General features: G+C 36.1%; 1 protein-coding gene across 1 annotated transcript in view; it reads right to left on the bottom strand.

Annotated features, from left to right (window-relative positions):
- Nucleotides 1-4561: 4561 nt before the first annotated feature.
- Nucleotides 4562-19445, bottom strand: part of ENPEP (glutamyl aminopeptidase) — an 84943-nt gene continuing 70059 nt past the window's right edge. Inside the window, exons 15-20 of the mRNA XM_036098038.2 lie at nucleotides 19004-19077; nucleotides 18789-18893; nucleotides 18533-18703; nucleotides 16569-16709; nucleotides 7833-7911; nucleotides 4562-6810 (exon numbers count right to left, since the gene is read on the bottom strand). Coding sequence (XP_035953931.2) covers nucleotides 6667-6810; nucleotides 7833-7911; nucleotides 16569-16709; nucleotides 18533-18703; nucleotides 18789-18893; nucleotides 19004-19077 — 714 coding nt within the window. The 3' untranslated portion in view covers nucleotides 4562-6666. The remainder of the gene's footprint in view (nucleotides 6811-7832; nucleotides 7912-16568; nucleotides 16710-18532; nucleotides 18704-18788; nucleotides 18894-19003; nucleotides 19078-19445) is intronic.

The following is a 19445-nucleotide window of genomic DNA, read 5'->3' as shown; positions in this document are numbered from 1 at the left end:
TTATTTTTTTTTATTTTAACACTTTCATTTATTACTACTATAATTTTTACTATTTCCTTTCCTCTAGTGGCTTTGATTTACTCCTCTTTTTCTAGTTTCTCAAAGTGGACCCTTAGGTTATTGATTTGAAAGCTTTCTTGGCTTTAATATAAATGTTCACAGCTATGAATTTCTCTCTGAGAACTGCTTTTGCTGCATCCCATAAGTTTTAGTTTAGTGTGTTGTGATCTTGCTTTCATTCATCTCAAGCTATCTTTTGATTTCTTTTGTGATTTCTCCTTTGATCCATTGGTTATTTAGGAATGTGCTGTTTAATTCCTGCATATTTATGAATTTCCCAAATTTCCTTTTGTTTTTGACTTTCTGTTGGAGACCACACTTTGTATGATTTCAATTCTCCTAAATTTATTGAAGCTTGTTTTCTGTCCTAACACATGGTCAGTCTTGGAGAATGTTGCGGGTGCACTTATGAAGAATGTGTACTAAATAGTTGTTGGGTGGAATGTTCTATGCATGTCTGTTAGGGGCATTCCCTTTTAATAATTATCATTTTTGATGTAGGAAAGTAAGTTTTAGACTGAGAAAAATACAGTAACTCTTTGGTTGAGAGGAACACTGACTATGTACATTACATGTATAGAAAATTTAAATAAAAGCATTATGAGTTATTCTCTAAAAATATGTTGCCCTCATTTCCACTTCTGGACTTTATCTTTCTTAGATTATAAGATCACATTAGACAAGTATGTATCATTACAGAAAAGGGCAAGGATTCAAAGATATAGAATGAAGCTTTGCAATTGACCACCATTTTCCTTCTCATAGAAAAGTAACATACTTAAAATTTAAAAAAATAAATTGATATCTATCATAAAAATTAAAATTCTCCCTAGGCATTTGAAAACACATAATACAATATGACACATGCTTGAATTAACAAACATGTATCTTATAGGCTATGTGCTTTATCCTGCTTCTTTAAACAATTTTTTTCTTCTTCAGGTGGTTTAGCTTCTTTTCTCAGTATCTCTTCTCAGTTTATTTGCACGGAGGAGAGGTGGTTCTTTCACTTGTTCTCCGCATGGCGTTGGATGTTTAATGATTGATTTCTTTTGTTTTCATGATAATGAATATAACATTGGTCTCAGTTATTAGGGTTATTATTTTATTTTTCTATCTCAGTTTTCAAATGGAGACAAAAATGCTATGGGAATATTAGAAAACAAATTAGAAGAGTTCTTCCATTTACATGCTGATATGTGATGATAATTATGACAATTTTCTTACTTTTCCTTCCTTTCCAACTAAAGTGTTCCTTTCCTCTCTCTATCCTTCCCTTCTTCCTTTCTTTTCTCTCTCCCTCCCTTCCTTCCTTCTTTCCTTCCTTTCTTCCATCCAGTAACAATTGTTGACCCTTTCTATTAGTCTTAACAATGTATTCTCCATAGCATTCTCCTCTAGCTATATAATTTTTCTTGGGAGAATGTGAGGGAACATAGTATTGGGGTTCTTTTCATTGAAAGTGACAGAAACTCAATTTAAACTAGTTTAAATAGAGAAAATTTATAGGTTCATTTTTTTTTTCAAAGATCTAAGGGATGCCTACGTACAGACAGATTCAGGGGCTCAAATAATGTCATCAGGATTCTGTGTCTTTCCTCTCGTAGCTCTGCTATTTTCACTTGGCTTCTCTCCATGTGGTAGTAAGATGACCAAGAATGGCTCAGGAATCTTCTATCTCAGCAACCCCAGGAGAAAGAGGACTTCTCTAATATCCATATATCATAACCCCAGAATACATTAATTTGCTCTGCTTGGGTCAAGTGGTCACTCCTGAACATCATGGGGATGGGGCACCATGGTAGGAAGGGTGGGAGATGTGGGAAATGAGGCACCATGTCAAGATCACATGGAATTCTGATGACGAAAAATGCAATTTAAGAAACAGCTTAATCTGTGAATAAAAATATAAGGGTCTTTTGGAATTAATAATGCAAATTCTTGAATCGGGAAGTAGAAACAATTTTAAGGAGACAAACTTCATAAGCACTTGGTGTTTATGCCACTAAATTTCCACTGTCTATTGCAGAGCATATAAGGCTTTCTCATGAGCCAGTACTACTGTGTGACTTAGCTTAGTGAGACTCCAAAAAGGGAAGACAACTTTTTTTGTAATAGCTTTACTGAGATATAATTCATATACCATAAAATTCAACCTTTTAAAGTAGTATTACAATTCAGTGGTTTTCAGTATATCTAGACTTGTGCAACCATAACCATTATTTTATTTTATTTTATTTTTTAATTTTAAGTAGGCCCCACCCCCAACATGGGGTTTGAACTCATGACCCTGAAAGTAAGAGTTGCATATGCTCTACTGAGTGAGCCAGCCAGGTGCCTCACCATTATCTAATTTTAGAACATTCTCATCATCTCAAAAAGAAAGGATTAGCAATCACTTCCCATATCCTCTTCCTGAGCCCTTGGCAACCACTTAATCTACTTTCTGTCTCTACAGATTTGCCTATTTAGGACATTTCATAAAAATAGAATTATACAATATGTGGCTTATTGTGACTAGCTTCTCTCACTTAGCATAATGTTTTCAAGTTTCATCCATGTTAAGGTATATATCATATTACTTCATTCCTCTTTAAAGTATGGCTATACCACCTTTTGTTTATCCATTCATCAGCTGATGGACATTTGGATTATTTCCACTTTTTGGTTATTATGAATGATTCTTTGAATATTCATGTATCAATTTTTGTGTGGACTTACATTTTCAATTCTCTTGGGTATATTATAAGTAGTGGAATTGCCACATCATTTGGTAACTCTATGTTTAACATTGGAGGAACTGGGGAAGTCAAGTTTGATGGTTTATCAGGGATGCATTCTAGTATGCCTATGTATCTCAACACAAAAGGAAAACATACCACTCCAGAATTTTTTCCTTGATTACAGATATCAATCTGTCTCAAATGCTGCCTTTCATAATTTCTCCTATATTCTAAAACTCATCGAGGCTGGAATGGACTCTCTGAGGGTCAATCCAGTCCATCAGTCTGTGCCAAGCAACAGACCCAGCTTGGAGCTTTTTATACGCTAAGGACAATGGCAGGAAAGGAGCACAAGGTAAAATGGAAACATAAACCCAAACAAAATCTGTAGTTACACTTTGTATCATTCAAGGGTCAGTTCAGAAAGTACTGTAGATATACTAAGCAGAAAAAGATCAAATACAAGGCATTAGGCACTTACACATCATTAAAAGTGCAGGAAGAATAGAAGTCAGAGGGTTAGTGCCAGGCTTCTGGTTTCAAGGTTGCATATCACCACCATTCTTCTCCAGAGATCAGAAACTGCTAGTATCATCCAGAAGTGAGTAAACTATGAGTGTCTCATCAGAGCTTCCCTGCACCATAGAGGTGGCAAATACACATGAGTTCAGAAGCTGTCAACTCACATCTACCCCAGAAACTGCTTTCCCCTGCACTCTCCTGAAAAGGAAGAACAGCCTCTCTTCTCTCTTTTCTTTCAAGTCTCATAGAAGTGCTTATCATTGGCAGAACTTAAATCATGTGAAAGCCAGGGAAGTGTCATTTTTGGCATCCCAGCTTGGCAATACAGGAGGATGGGGACAGAGAAGATGGGAGAAATGGAAGCGCAGTTAAAATAGACAACGTCTAGCATATTGTCAGATACAATTCAAATCAGACAACCTAAATTGCCATTAGGAAAGAAACATTTTATTCAGGTAAGTAGCAAATAGTATTTAAAGGCTTTCCAGGGGAGTATCAGGCCAAAGTATTGTCATTTGCTGAAGTTAGTCAATGACTTCCCACATTCTCCTTGCCCCATGTGTTTCACCCCATCCATTAATCCCCTGACTCAATTTTTCTTCCAGTTGTCTTCTATTTTTTTTTTAAAGTAGGCTCCATGCCCAGCATGGAACCCAACATGGAGCTTGATCTCACAACCCTGAGAGCAAGACCTGAGCTGAGATCAAGAGTCAGCCGCTTAACTGACTGGGCCACCCAGGCTCCCCCCTTCCATCTGTCTTCTAAATCCATTCCTGAATCTAGGCCAACCGGTACCTGAAACAATATAATAGATGTAATATAATAGATATTTTTTCTTTTTTTTTTTTGAAAGGGAAAGAGAGAGAGAAAAAGGGAGAGGGAGAGAGAGAGAGAGAGAGAAAGAGAAAGAGAAAGAGAGGGAGAGGGAGAGAAAATCTTAAGCAGGCTCCACACCCAGCACAAAGCCCGACATGGGGCTTGATCTCATGAAACTGAGATCATGACATGAGCCAAAATCAAGAGTTGGACATTTAACTGACTAAGCCACCCAGGTGCCCCTATAATAGATACGGGTTGCTGTGAGAATGAAATGCAAGAATGCAGGTAAAGCCTGAATGTATGGGAAATAATAATCACCGAATACACAGTAGATGCTTTTATTGTCATTATTATGACTCCTTTTTTTTTTTTTATGTGGGTGCATGGCAATGATCTGGAATACAGGAGTAGACTGCCTAGGTCCAAGGCAATAACACTGGCCCTGCTCCTTGCTACATGACCTTGCTGATCATTTCTTCCATTTAATTTTTAAAAGTTGGTGGCTTACTACAGTTTAATTTTGGAAACAATATACTAATTTTCCTCCCTTGTGGAAATCAGGACAAACCAAGCAAGCAGAGTAGTAAATTGTTTTCGGCATAGGTCTATCGGTCATCAGCCTTTTAAAAAGCAGATGCTGTTTGAGAAGGGCCTGATGGACTAGTGAAGTCATTATGACAGAGTGTGCGCAGCTCTTTTGCACGTGGTGCAAAGAGAACTAAACAATTCATTTTCCATGTTAGTGCTTAAAATGGAATGAAACAGAATGACTTGGAGGCAAGTTGGAATTGTTTTATTTACCATCCCCCTCAAACTTATATATATTTTTTAAATGTGTTTATTACATAAAGCAGGACAAACCCTTCTTATTTGTCGACTTGAAACAATACATAGACTTCAAGTGCTGGTTTTGATTGTGATTAATTTGAAGTTAGGGTGTTAAACCTCATGAGGATAGTAGGGCTTTCCTGATGATTTATGGTGTCAATGTGTTTTTTCTTCTGAAGTCATTTAAAATAATATTTTTAAAGTTCTGGTCTAGAAATTTCTTTTTTTTTAAATCCCTCCCCTCCAGTCTGCTTTGAATTTGTCAGTTTCGCTGTGTAGGTTGAGAAGCAATAATTAAAAATTAGCAGTAGGAAAGTTTACAAAGTCTGAGAGTATTTAATTAAGGCACATTATTATGTAGATAAAGTCAAAGCTAAGATTTTGATTGTTTTCATGTGCTTCAATTATCATCAAATCAATCTTAAATTATTTTATACTTCTGAAAGTTCCAAATAAATTTAGATTTTCTAGATATAGCAGACTGAAATATAGTCATTTACCTTCTTTGCTGTCTATTGGACTTAAATTGTGGATCTACTAGGCATCAAGTGCCATATTAAACATATTCTTGCCACCAGCTTCTACAAAACTGATGTCTTTAATCAAGTCACGAATATAAATTTGATCAGTGCTATTCTGTATGGATTAGGATCTAAGGGCTTATACATAAAAGTTATCTATAAGAAGATATATCCTCAGGTATGCAGAGTCATGCTGGAGACACACATGGGTTTCCTCATTTTCACACTTAGATTGCTAGGTTAGATCAAAGCTAAATTCTAATTCCATTTAGTTTTATGGAATAATCAGCCTTCTCTCTTTCCTGACCAGTCTCCAATTATTTAGCCTTTTTTCTCTAAAATCCACGGAGCAAAGTTAAGCACTATCTTCCCTCTAATGTCATAGCATATTTGAAGGAGCTTTGTAGGGAATGGAACAGGACGACAGAGTACCAAGCATGAAAAAGGCTAGGTTCTTGAATTGCATTTGCCTCACGCTCAATTATTTGGGGAATGCTGTAGTCATTATTATTTGAGAGTAAAGTGACACTGGAAAACAACATATTTTCTTCAGGTTAATCATTCAGATTTATTTTAAAAAGGAGAAGAGAGTTCTCTTGTTGATTTTATAGTGAAGGCAATAGCCATTTCTTTGGTTAATTCATGCAATCCTTGAGTAAAATTTAAACCTGGGTTACTTTGGTAGGATTTAAAGGAGTAAGACACATGTGAATACAATGATATTAGATATGTATAATTCTGAATAATAAAATAAATATTAAGATGGTAACTTTGGTCCCTCAAGTACTGGTATTTAAGCTTTAAAAAGCAATCAAGGGAGAAGATTAAGGGGTGTTTCTTTGGTACTAAAAATGTAAAGCTAAGACCAAATTGTTCTATTTTCACAGATTTAAGATATAAAGAATGATAGTTAGAGACATGAAAATGGCTATTAAATTCTCCGTAGTTTGCAAAGAATCTCCTATGAAGTACACTTAGAAGAAATCCCTGAGTGCATTAACTACTCTATTAGCATCTTCCTTCATAAACAATTTAAAAGCTTTGCAAGACACAGAAACACATTACTTCGCAAAAGCAGTATCTGCGTATAAGGTTCCCTCCACAGTGCTTATAAATTCGGCCACCAAAGATGTAATAGGAGAAACAATAGATTCACAAAATTAAAATATGATATTTGGACACATCAACCATTCTTAAGGTAAATCCAAAAACCACTGTCTTATGGTGTTTCCATTTTGTCTTAACCACTCGATATTGTTTTTCACTGTTTCCAGCACTTGCACCCTAGGTTTTTCTCCTGCTCCAGCATCTGGGTATTTTTTGAAAAAGCTCTCCATCTAGAAAAGAGAGGACAATAATTAAGAAAGTCATCTTCAGCCCAATTAGTCTTCAAGGCTTTTATTTACAAGCTAGATTGGTTTCCTTCTTCCTTGGAAATTCATGATCATCGCACAACACTGAGTTACATGTACTGGTGCATCAATTAGACTGAGCCCGTCTCTCAGATTGGCAATCGTCACCTGTGGCTTTTGGACTTTGGGCAGCACGTCAGGTCTAGAGAGGATCTGCCCTCTTGGGGAAGGAGAGCAGCACACCAGCGGCTGCGTGCCCCTCGGAGCTTCTGCTGCTTCTCTATTTTCTGTGCCTTCCTCAGCCTGCTCCCTGGAAAACCCAGTCTGTGGGATGCGGGCTTTGCTTAGCCTTTCACTCCAGGGGTTGGGAATATTTTAATATACTTTCAGCTCCTTTATTAAGGCCTCATAATAACATCTCTGTTAATCTTGGTTCTCTCTTTTGTCTTCCTCCCAAAACCTTCCCCCAAACTCAATCATAGTATTGTTTGCCACTTAACAAAAATAAGAATTATTTTGCTCAGAAGAAATGTTAACATTCCAATATGTAATATACAGACATTGAAAATTCACACAATCTCAATTTTCCAATATTAATAAACATTTTTCCCTCTGGGAACTGAGATATTTGAAACCTAAACATCTTTAAATTCCAAAACGATGAATTTTGAAAGGAATCAAATCTTGACCATCTTATTCCAAGTTGCAATTACAAAGGAAGGGGAAACATACTGTCCACACTTTGGTAAGCCGAAAGGTCTCAGGTGGCCTTCTATGCCTCTCAAGGCCTCAGCTTTCTCAACTTTTACACTTTGTTTCTTGGTTATTTGAATTGTTTTTAGTTTAGAAAAAATAAGTCTACATTTAATTAGATATAAAAATTATTACTTTCTCCTTGTCCTCTGAGATCTGAATAGAGAAAATGCCATTTCCATTTGAAAAAAAAAAAAAAAGAGTTTAATTCTGTTCTTCCTGGACAAGTTTAGAGGTTAGATTTAACTTCATACCTGCCAGAGCTGTAATTCAGTGTTGAAAGGTTCTGCTATGGTGACAATCCTGCCAAGGTTTCTGTCATTGAGTGTATATCTGAAGAGAAATTTAAAGAAGGAAGAGGAAATATAAGTGTCAAGAACTTTAAATCCTTTCTCTAGATGCAGACATTTCCTTTTGATTTTGCGGGTTTTTAAAAACGGTAATTTTCAAAGTAAGCAAACACAGTAAGTAAACACATTTAATCTAAAATTTCTATTCAGGAAAAATTCTTAGTACATCCTTCAGCCTTTTTGTAGACAGAGCCACAACACCACCCCAGATGTGGTAGACCGCTGGTTGGACTCCCCCGATCTGTTCTTTTGTCCTGCGCACAGGAGAACCCCGATGGAGATTACATTTCTCCGCCTCCCTCACAGCTAGGTGCGGACGGGCGCCTCAGTTCTCGTCAGCGGGACCGGAGTTCAACCTCTGCCTCCTCGCTTAAGTCAAGGAAAATTGCTTGCCCTCGACTTCTTGTTTTTTTTTTTTTTCCCCTTTCTTCCAAGCTTCAGCCACACCGACAGGATAAGGCCCTAAGGCCTTGTGGGGCAGAACCCTTTAATGACTTGGAGTGTTCACTTCAGGAGACTAATATGAGTGAGAAATAATTATGTATGTCCATTGCAGCGTTTCTGTGTTTCCCATACAGCAAAGTAGCTCTAGTCCCCTTTACCCTGACAAATCCTCCATGCATCTTCCCGCAGGTACAGAAATTTGAATATAAGCTATTTATTCTTCTTTCAAAAAGCTTTATTAGCTACTCGCCTACTATATTAGTCTCTATCAGCCTATATGATCTATATTAGTCAGGCCATGCAAAGACACTTGGAGCTAAATGTAAAGATAGGATTTTAGAGATGACACTCTATTCCTGTCCTTGTTGCACCTTCTCTCATAAAGAGCAAGAATCAGAGATTTCCTTACAGACCATAATACAAATGATTGTGATACAGATAAAAATCTCATCGCAACCAATCACAGTGTGAGAAAAACAACCACAAGAATTATGTATTAACTTTGAACCACTGGAATGCTGAGGAAGGATAAAAGAAAACATATCGCTATAGGGAGAGGTAAACAAACAGTAGAAGAAATTTTACATTTCAAAATTATCACATAACAAAAGCAGAAGCCATGGAATCAAAAGCTAACAAAGTTTGTCGTATGTATTTTTTTAATTTTTATGCTAAAAAGCTCATAAAATTAAGTCAAAATTCATTTTTTTTGTTGTGGAAAGAGCAAATATTTTCACTATACAACAAACACTTACAAATTGGTAAAAGCGAGAAATACACCAATGTGAAATTGTCAAAGAAATGAATCAGCAGTTTGCAAAAGAAACATAAAGAGAAAATGTACCAATGGGAAAAAAGAGGAAATGTTCTAATAATAATGATTTTCAGTGAACTAGATCCAGTGCTCACTCTTATCATAATCGTCATTGAATTGAAATCCACCATGTCTTTCATCTCTCATGTCTTAGTCTAATGTAAGTAATTTCCCTTTACTTAATGTCAACAGTCATTATCCCAAATATAAGACTCTGAGGCATCTATTCTCAACATTGCCCCAATAATGTATGTGCTGTACTTCCTCGCCCCTGACAGACTCCGAGATCTCCCAATCTCTTGATCCCTTCCACCTAGCCTTCTGGAACTATCCCTTTCCAGGGAATATTTCTTCTTATTTGGAGAACGTTTTTTTCCCCACATCCTTCATAGAAGCAGGTCAGAAATGGACTTGATGTGCTCATGCTCCCCCATTGTGGATTCCAGACCATTATTTCTCCACTCTTTTTAAAAACCTCTGTTCCTTCTAGTTATTCTCCCTCACCTAAATTGTGATACACTTTAGCACCTGACTCCTAGTCTTCCTCTCTATTCCAAGCTGTGATTTCAAGGTCCACATGGATGGTAAATATAACATCCCAGCTCCTTAGTTTCTTAACATTCTCTTTCCCAATGATATTTTCTTTACCGTGGCCGCCAATTCCCATGATCATACCTTGCGATCATCAATAAGTACACTGTCTCTAAAATTTAGAGACATGATAAAATTTACCTTTCAGTTTTCACTATGACCATTCTCTGACTTCATCTGGATTTCGGGCCCATTGTCCATCCCTAGCTCTACTTTCTCCTGGACCATCAGCTCTTCCTTTTCCTGCACTTGTTTCCTTACATAGTTTAGATTCCATGGTCTACCACTCTCAATAACATTTTTTTTCCTAAGCCCTAAACTCCCTTACAGTTTAATAACTTGTTTCTAGCAAAACTCCAGCTTTGGATGAAATCAACTGCGCATTTCCTCTGTGTTTGCGCCAGGTGGCTAATCTTCCAAGGGAAGTCACCCAACTTTTTCCAAAATGTTTCACTATAAATTCATGAATATCAATCTTAAATGGACCCTCCACATTGAGAGTCCTCCTACATTACCCTGGTCAATTCATTCTCTTAATCCCTGAATTACTTTTTTCAAGTGTTTTCACTCTCTTCCAACCTCCAGACATTCTCCTGCTTCCCTCCTTCTCCAACAAAGACGACCTTGTCTTCTAATTCACAGAGAAAATACATAGTAACTCTTACATCTTTTAGTTTACAGACATACAAAGACACCTGTTTTTCTTCTATCATGTGTACATTGGCTCCAACTTCTCCCCACTTTCTTAAAAATTTTATTTTTAAAAGAATCTTTTCTGTCTTACATAGTAAATCTCCCATTCTTCACTGGCTCTTTCTCATCAGCTTTAAAATATATTAAACATATTAAAACTATCTTCCACAAAGAAAAAGAAAAAAATTCTCTTCCTTGATCTGGCATCTCTCTTAATATCCTTTCTCTCACCTCCCCATTCATAGTCAAACTTTGCAAGAGAGTTCTCTACATTTCATATCTTCATTTCCTCTCCATTGATTGATTAATTATTTTGCTTCAATTTAGGTTCTGCCACCATCACTCCCCTGAAAGACTCTTTCTAGAGTTACCAATAGCTTTTATGCCAGTAAATCTAATGGGCATTTTTCGGTCTTGGATTTATTCAATTCTTAAGTAGCATTTGGCAAGGGACTATAACTTCCTTGAAACAATCTCCACTTCAACATCTCAAAAGAGACTCAAAGACATCATCAATAGCAAACTGAATTCATTGTTCTCCTTCTCCTTACCTTTTCTAGAAATCAAAGCATTATCCTTGTCACCTCACTTCTGTCCTATTTCTACTTCACCAAGCTCTAAATGTTGTTCTTATCTCTTCATCTTCATTGCCAGAGTCCAATCTACCACTACCTTTTGCTGGGACTCCTCCAATAGCTCTCTGACCGCTTTTCTCAAATTCACTCTGGCCCCCACCTAGGTCTGTGTTTTACCACCAGAACTTTCTTTTCAAAGTAAAATCAAGCATTTCACTTTCTTACTTAAAACCCTTTCGTGATTTAGCACTGCTCTTACAACAACAGCCCAGATCGTACATCTGACCCTGCAAAGTCTGGCCCTTATCTTTTCTCTTTTCTGATAGAAGGTATTCAGCCAGGAATGCTTCACCTCCTGTTCACCTAAGTAACTCCTGCTCTTCCTTTAGAATTCAGCTCAACCATCACTTCCTTAGGGAAGCCCTTAATGTCCAAATTCTCTTGACTTGGTCAGTTCCCCTTTTACACTCTTTCAGTGTGACCAGAACTTCTTCTATTTGTAGTTATTACAGTCTTAATTGTACATGCATTTGTGTGATTCTTTAATTAATATTGGCCTCCATTACCAGATCCTAAGCTCCATGAGGACAGAGATCCAGGTCTGTTTCTACTATTGTATCTTCAATGCCAAGCGCAGTGCCTAGCTTTTAGTAGATGTTATACAGTATTTACTGGATAAAAGGATTATAATTTAAAATGAGATATCAGGGGCGCCTGGGTGGCTCAGCCGTTAAGTGTCTGCCTTCGGCTTAGGTCATGATCCCGGGGTCCTGGGATTGAGCCCTGCATCGGGCTCCCTGCTCAGTGGGAAGCCTCCTTCTCCCTCTCCCATCCCCCCTGCTTGTGTTCTGGCTCTCGCTAACTCTCTCTCTGTCAAATAAATAAATAAAATCTTTAAAAAAATAAAGAAAATAAAATGAGATATCAGTTTTTATATACTCAGTTAGCAAGGATATTGTTTTTCTTTAATTTAAATTCTAGTTATTTGACATACAGTTCAGTATTGGTTCAGGAGGAGAATTCATTGGTTCATCATTTACACATAACACCCAGTGCTCATCATAGCAAGTGCCCTCCTTAATACGCATCTCTCATCTATCCCATTGCCCTCCCATCTCCTTCCATCAGCCCTCAGTTTGTTCTCTATAGTTAAGAGTCTCTCATAATTTGTTTCCCCCATCTCTCTTTTTCCCCTCCTGAATGCTCATCCATTTTGTTTCTTAAATTCCACATATGAGTGAAATCCTATAGTACTTGTCTTTCTCTGACTTATTTTGCTTAGCATAATATACTCTAGCTCCACCCAGGTCATTGCAAATGGCAAGATTTCATTCTTTTTGATGGCTGAGTAGTATCCCATTGTATATATACACCACCTCTTCTTTATCCATTCATCAGTTGATGGACATTTGGGCCCTCTCCATAGTTTGGTTATTGTTGATAATGATGCTATAGACATTGGGGTGCATGTATTCCTTCAAATGTGTATTTTTGTATCCTTTGAGTAAATACCTAGTAGTGCAATTGCTGGATCATTGGGTAGTTCTATTTTTAGCTTTTTGACGAACAGCCATACTATTCTCGAGTGGCTGCACCAATTTTCATTCCCACCAACAGTGTAAGAGGGTTCCCCTTTCTCTGCATCTTGCCAACATCTGTTGTTTCCTGTGTTGTTAATTTTAGCCAATCTGACAGGTGTGAGGTGGTAGCTCATCACGGTTTTGATTTGTATTTCCCTGATGGTGAGTGATGCTGATCACCTTTTCATGTGTCTGTTAGCCATCTGGATGTCTTCTTTGGAAAAATGTCTATTCATATCTTCTGCCCATTTCTTAACTGGATTATTTGTTTTTTGGGTGTTGAGTTTGATAAGTTATTTATAGATTCTGGATACTACCCCTTTATCAGATGTTATTTGAAAATATCTTCTCCCATTCAGTGGCTGCCTTTTAGTTTTGTTGATTGTTTCCTTCGCTGTGCAGAATATTTTTATCTTGATAAGTCCCAATAGTTCATTTTTGCTTTTCTTTCCCTTGCCCCTGGTGACATGTCTAATAAGAAATTGCTGTGGCTACGGTCAAAGACGTTGCTGCCTGTGTTCTCCTCTAAGATTTTGATGGCTTCCTATCTCACATTTAGGTCTTTTATTAGCAAGGATATTTCTAAAGACAGCCCTCAGTGTTAGCAAGGGTTGGAAAAATGGGCAAAGTTAATAGTAAATTTTTTTCTGGGTGGTCATTCTGCAACATTCATCAGAAAGTTTGGAACACTTTTATTATCCAACAGATAGAGATTGGCTAAATAAACTAAGATATATCTATACACTGAAATATGATTGAGCATCAAAAATAACATTGAGGAAGCATACTTAAAGACATGAAAAGACATCCACGATAGAGGATGATGCAGGGGGAGAAGCAGGTTATAAAACCATATGCATCATATGATTCCATTTCTGTAAATAAACAGCCATAGAAAAATGTCTCAAGGAAAACAGTAGTGTGACAAGGGTTATTTCTTTTTAAAGATTTTATTTATTTATTTATTTATTTATTTATTTATTTATTTATTTGACAGAGAAAGAAACAGTGAGAGAGGCAACACAAGGAGAGGGAAGGGAGGAGGGAGAAGCAGGCTTCCCACTGAGCACGGAGCCTGATGTGGGGCTGGATCCCAGGACCTGAGCCTAAGGCCGACAGTTAACGACTGAGCCACTGAGGCGCTCCTGACAAGGGTTATTTCTAGGTGGTGGAATCACAGGTGATTTTTATATCCCTATATTTGCTTATCTGTATTTTGTGCAAAAAAATACCTACCCATTTTATAATAAGAAAATGGGGGATTTAAAAAAGGAAATCACACTAAGTTGCTATAATGATATTCTGTAGATTCAAAGAAAGTCTGTTAATTAGAGGTAAGAAAACAATTTTTCTCAGTGACCTTCTATAACTCTATAATAGTCCTTTTCTGTTTTGTTCCTAGTGACTACAAATTAGAGGATATTTTGGGGAACTAGCAATGAATAGATTGAATAAAGACTGCAACTCCCTGTATAAATAATAAAAAATGTAAGAACAAAATATGTTTATCCCAATAAACCAATAGCATATAAAGTGTAACATTTAAAGGGAAACATGCCGTATATTTATCATGTTAATTACTTTTAAAACTAAAATAAGGATTTATCTTAAATATTAAAAAATAATATTATATAACAATCATCTTCTTGGACTTAATACTTACATAAGTATTATTATATTACCCAAAAGAAATTATTTCAATGCACATAAAACTTTTTAATTCTTACTAATTTTTTTTGTCTTTGAGGCAGTCTTTAAATGGTTTCAGTCATGTCCCATTGACTTAATTTTCAACCATAGTCATAAATTAAAATCAAACCTTAGCACACCACACTACTGACTTATTGAGTTCATTCATCTTCACAGTTTCATCTAAGACCTTACTGGAATAAACAAAAGCAAAGACTAATTGCAGAAATATCTTTGGAACTTTTTGATTAAGTCTCAAACTAGAAAGGGCATTAGTGGTGTGGCCATCAGTTGTCATAAAAATTACATGACAAAACCCTTTGTAAAAAAGCAGCTTATTTATTTTAGGATGACAATAAATTGTTCAGGAACCTAGGCAGGAAAATCACTCATCCTGAATTCTGGAAAATATTCAAGAGTTTGGAAATATTTGTATAAAGCTTGCTCATTTTTGTTTAATTCATCCTATCCAATTTTAGCAGGGAAGTTCTATTTATTCAAACTAACCATAATTAATACTGGGTGTTATTTTTGTGTCCAACATGTGGTTGTAATATACTTTTATGTTTGAGGCTATGTGAAATAATACCTCATGAGAATTAAATCATTAGACTATGAAGAAATATTAAAAGCCTTGAGCAAGGGTTTTGGAACTAGCACTGGGAATAGTATATCAATTTATTATTTTTTTTAAAAATTCAGGATTAGGCCTAATTAATTTATTTTAGGGTCAGATGTTTATGACTTTTATGACAAAATAACACCTGTTTTTTCTAGTTATTAATTATTAAGAGGTATGACAATGAACTAATTTTTTAAAATGAAAAATATCTTATTTGAAATAAATCACACCAAAACTATTCAAATAGGCCTTGAAAAGTACTTTATATTTAATAAGCAATAAGGGAATCGCCATAATTCAAAAGTAAGCATTCTTCTTCATCTGCATCTGTTTCCTGCATCATGTACCAAAAAAATGAAAGACTTATAGTCTTTTTGATTAAAACAAAATACTCAGTACATTTCAGTAGGCATATATTAAACAAATGCAATGTACTGGCTTGCATAACATGAAGTGTTACCTTCAGATAACATGTTCTCAATAGGAAGATTTATTAATTCTAAGTCATGCGTTTCACTGAAACAGTTATAAACAGATGGACAAAGCATCATACACAGACACACACACACATACATGTCAGTTAATTTTTATAGAGATGGATGAACAGTTACACTCCATCACTGTAAGAACAGAAAAGGCAAAACTTCATCACAAATAGGCACAAGCAATGTAGGGTATCTTAGTTGAAAGATACAGATATAATCTGGATCTCAGAACGATGAGAAATGTGAATGAACCTAATGGCAGCCTGGTGAATTGTGGGGTAGAAAAGAGAATGGAAATAAAAGTTATCTTCATAGTTAGTACTTCTGATAAGGCAGTCATTATCAATGAGGTAGTGCTGATGGGAAAACAGGAGCGATTAGGGGAGGATAACTGTTTCCCAGTGTGGGGATTACAGACAGTAAGGGTCTTTTGGTCAATGTTTACACATTTATTTGGGATATATAATCTAGATTCTACTTTATAGTCTGTAAAAAAATTTTTTTAATAGGAATAACCACTAAATTTAGAGGATTAGGACCAAGAATAGCAACATTTCTTCTAAATGGGGCTGAAGAAATAAGAAATTTGGGAAAGCATCTCTTTAGTTTGATTTGCTCCTCTCTTGTCCTTTCTACTTCCCGTTTTAAAATTGCTATTGCCTGGGAAATATAGGTCCCTTTAATACCTAAAGTATAATTATCTGGTCAAGGGAGATAAAAGTTATCATCCATATAAACCCAGTAAGATATAAGGCTCCAATTTGAACCCAAGTCCAGAAACTCGCTTCATTTTCATTAAATCTTGAGAATTAAATATGTGCCTGGCATTATAGTAGGTGCTAACACAACAGAGAGAGTTACCTTAACTTGTTTTAACCAAACTAAAAATAATACAATTTAGGCATCTCTCCAGATTTCAGAACTCTGTAGATCAGTTGGAAACAATAATTTCCAGAAAAGGAATTAGGCCTAAAATCAACTAGTTTATTGCTTCCCTAGAAGGAAAATACCATGATCCTTTACTTCTAATTATATGCTATTCCAGATATTGTATAGATGTCAGAGAAAGTACAACAAAGAGAGAAAGAAAGAACTTGTTGATGGTATCAAACAAAGAGAACAACAAGCCATTATCTGATTATCCCACCTGTCGACTAGATATTCCCAGTTGAGCTGAATCCAATTCCAGGCCATATTCTTCCCATAGCTGTTGTATGAGATATATCGGATGACTGTAAACACATCCTGGGTTTTAATAAGGTTTGGGTCCTTGAGCAAATCTAAATATCTAAGAAAACACAAATAGAAAAACAATTCAAAATGTTAACTATAAACTTTTAAAAAATTAATTGAATTTATTGTATATAAGCACTTCACCCATTTACCTATTACCCCCCTGAACTAAAAAAAAAGAGCCAACAAATTAAGGGAAAGTATTTATTCTTTTATTTTCTAAGGAATAACAGTTACATCTTATTTGTTCTTCCCTAGATTGTAAGAAACAACTAAAGTAACCAATATGGTTAGATTAATTAGCTATAAGTATAGTCTAATGCAAAGAAGTCCAAGATAAATTAAGTGACCAGATCAATAGATTTTTTTCTTTTTTTTATTATGTTATGTTAATCACCAGACATGACATCATTAGTTTTTGATGTAGTGTTCCATGATTCATTGTTTGTGTATAACACACAGTGCTCCATGCAGAACGTGCCCTCTTTAATACCCATCACCAGGCTAACCCATCCCCCACCCTCCTCCCCTCTAGAACCCTCAGTTTGTTTCTCAGAGTCCATGGTCTCTCATGGTTTTATTAACTCTATGCCATAGCTGTACCTAGAGGGAATATCTTGACATACTCTAGACCATTGAACTTCCAGAAACTGCACCTTTAGTGGTAGTCCTGAATTTTTGTGGAACTTATCACTCATCCTCTAATTCACAAGAGTCTTAGTAAGGCATGTAAGCACTTGCTAATTTTCTCATCAGATAATCAGCACAATGCCATCAAAATAATGGATCAATATGATGTTTTATGGAATGGCAAAATGATCAAGTTCTTGATAGACTATTTTAGGGCCAAGAGCAAGAGAATTGACATCTACCCCAAAGCAAGATGATGAAGGAGTATTGTTGGCTTTCCTTCCTGTTATTCTTACAAACTGTTCATTGCATCGTAATTTCCTACCTATATTCTGCCTCTCTCATGAGCTATAAGTTTCTCAAGGATAGATATCATGTCTTATTCATTTTTATTCCCACAATTTATATACCTACACATAGAAAGGACATCATAAGTGTTGGTTAAGTGAATGCAGTAAATAATTCAGAAACCACAGCTAAGCAACAAATGAATTAAGGCAGATGCTAGTTGATTTGGGGCATATGTGTAATGGCAGAAGACTCATAGGTGCGCTTCAAGCGGTCTTTCTGAGTGGAATATAAATACATTTTGTGTGTGTGTATGCATATTGTGCACATACTTCTTCTCTGATGACAGAAACCAATTTTGTTCTGGGCTTGGATCAAGGTATCCTTGATGGTAGGGAAGCAGGTAGGCTCCTACCCCAGCCTCAGAGTATGGTGATGGCTCAAATCAGTCAAAGGAATTCAAGTTCATCCTAGGTGGCAAATGATCAAGTGGTAGACCTAGAGTATAACCCAGAATGATCAAGTGTGATCCAGTTCTGGTTATGAGGGGAAGCAGAGATAACTCACCTTTAGCATAAAAGACAAAGCCTTGTGAGGAGGAACTCTTTTGTTCTTGTTCTTCTTTCACTGAACATATTTGTGCGAAGAAAAACATTTGGAGCTTTAGAGGTTATGAGACATCCAACATGTTGAGGATGGCAGAACAGAAAGAGAAATACCCCAGGTCCTGAATGAAAATGTTGAACCACTGCTCACAACTAGAAACTGCCTACTCCCAGAATGTTTTCATATGAGATTACATTTCTTTATTCCACTCTTACATGGATACTTTGTTTCTTGCCAGGAAAATAAGTTTTAATAGATGTTCTTGGAAATGTATCATACTTTAATTCATATCTTAAAGTGACCGTGACACATAAACCATCAAATGCCACTCATATGAATGAAAAAAAAATTTACCTTGACAAAAGAGTAACGTTGTTCACCGATGCTAATCCATACAACAGTTTTTCTTTCTCCTGAGCTAATGAAGTTTTCTGGTATTGATCAAGAGTGTAGTTCCATGAAGTCTCGTTACCGGAGTTCTGCATTCCATACCGATATACCAGAAGCCTGAGATTTGTAGGAAGCCTAGAAGAAGAAACAGTGTTTCAGAGATTTTAATTCTTCATTTTTAAGTTTGAAATCCTCTAGAAATGAACACATGAACAGTCACCTTACAGTCCCACTTAGCCACTGCTGAAATAATTGGGTAGCATTGTCCAAGGCTTCTTGATCTCTCATTTTGCACGCAAGCCCTAACACGGATGCACGGAGTAACCTTAAAAAACAAACACACGCAAAGCTGGGGACGTGAGCACTTTTTAACATGTTTTAACATACACAAACAAATATTAAATGAAAATTAATTTTAAAAATGTAAGAAATAACTTTGTAAGGTGGTCTCCGACATCATTCCATCCCAGATGATCTGCAATGGGCTTCACTTGACTTTGGAAGTATTTCTGAAATAAAAGCACCATGTACAATGAGTAATAATTTACTATTTATCAACAGGTTCGCATTTATTATAATCTACAGCCCCCTGTTGTAATCTTCTTTCCTACTAGTTCAGAGGACTTTGGGCCTTTCCTTAGGAAAGGGATGTTTTCAGTTCTTATCACATGGCAAATTTGCTTCAATTCTGAAGATAAGAACATCCTGGAATCCTCTAATGTTTCATAAAATTTAAGGTAAGCCCCTTTTAACCTCTACTTTTCAGTTAACATTTCTAAGAAATGGAGTAACACCTGACATACTTACTGCACTAAGAAGATTAATAAAGTATTGATGAAATAAAAATAGTGATAACTGATATATGTATACCGCCTTT

This window comes from Halichoerus grypus, chromosome 3 (genome assembly GCF_964656455.1).
Source record: "Halichoerus grypus chromosome 3, mHalGry1.hap1.1, whole genome shotgun sequence".
Classification (NCBI taxonomy): domain Eukaryota; kingdom Metazoa; phylum Chordata; class Mammalia; order Carnivora; family Phocidae; genus Halichoerus; species Halichoerus grypus.
This window is presented reverse-complemented; position numbering and strand designations above follow the sequence as displayed.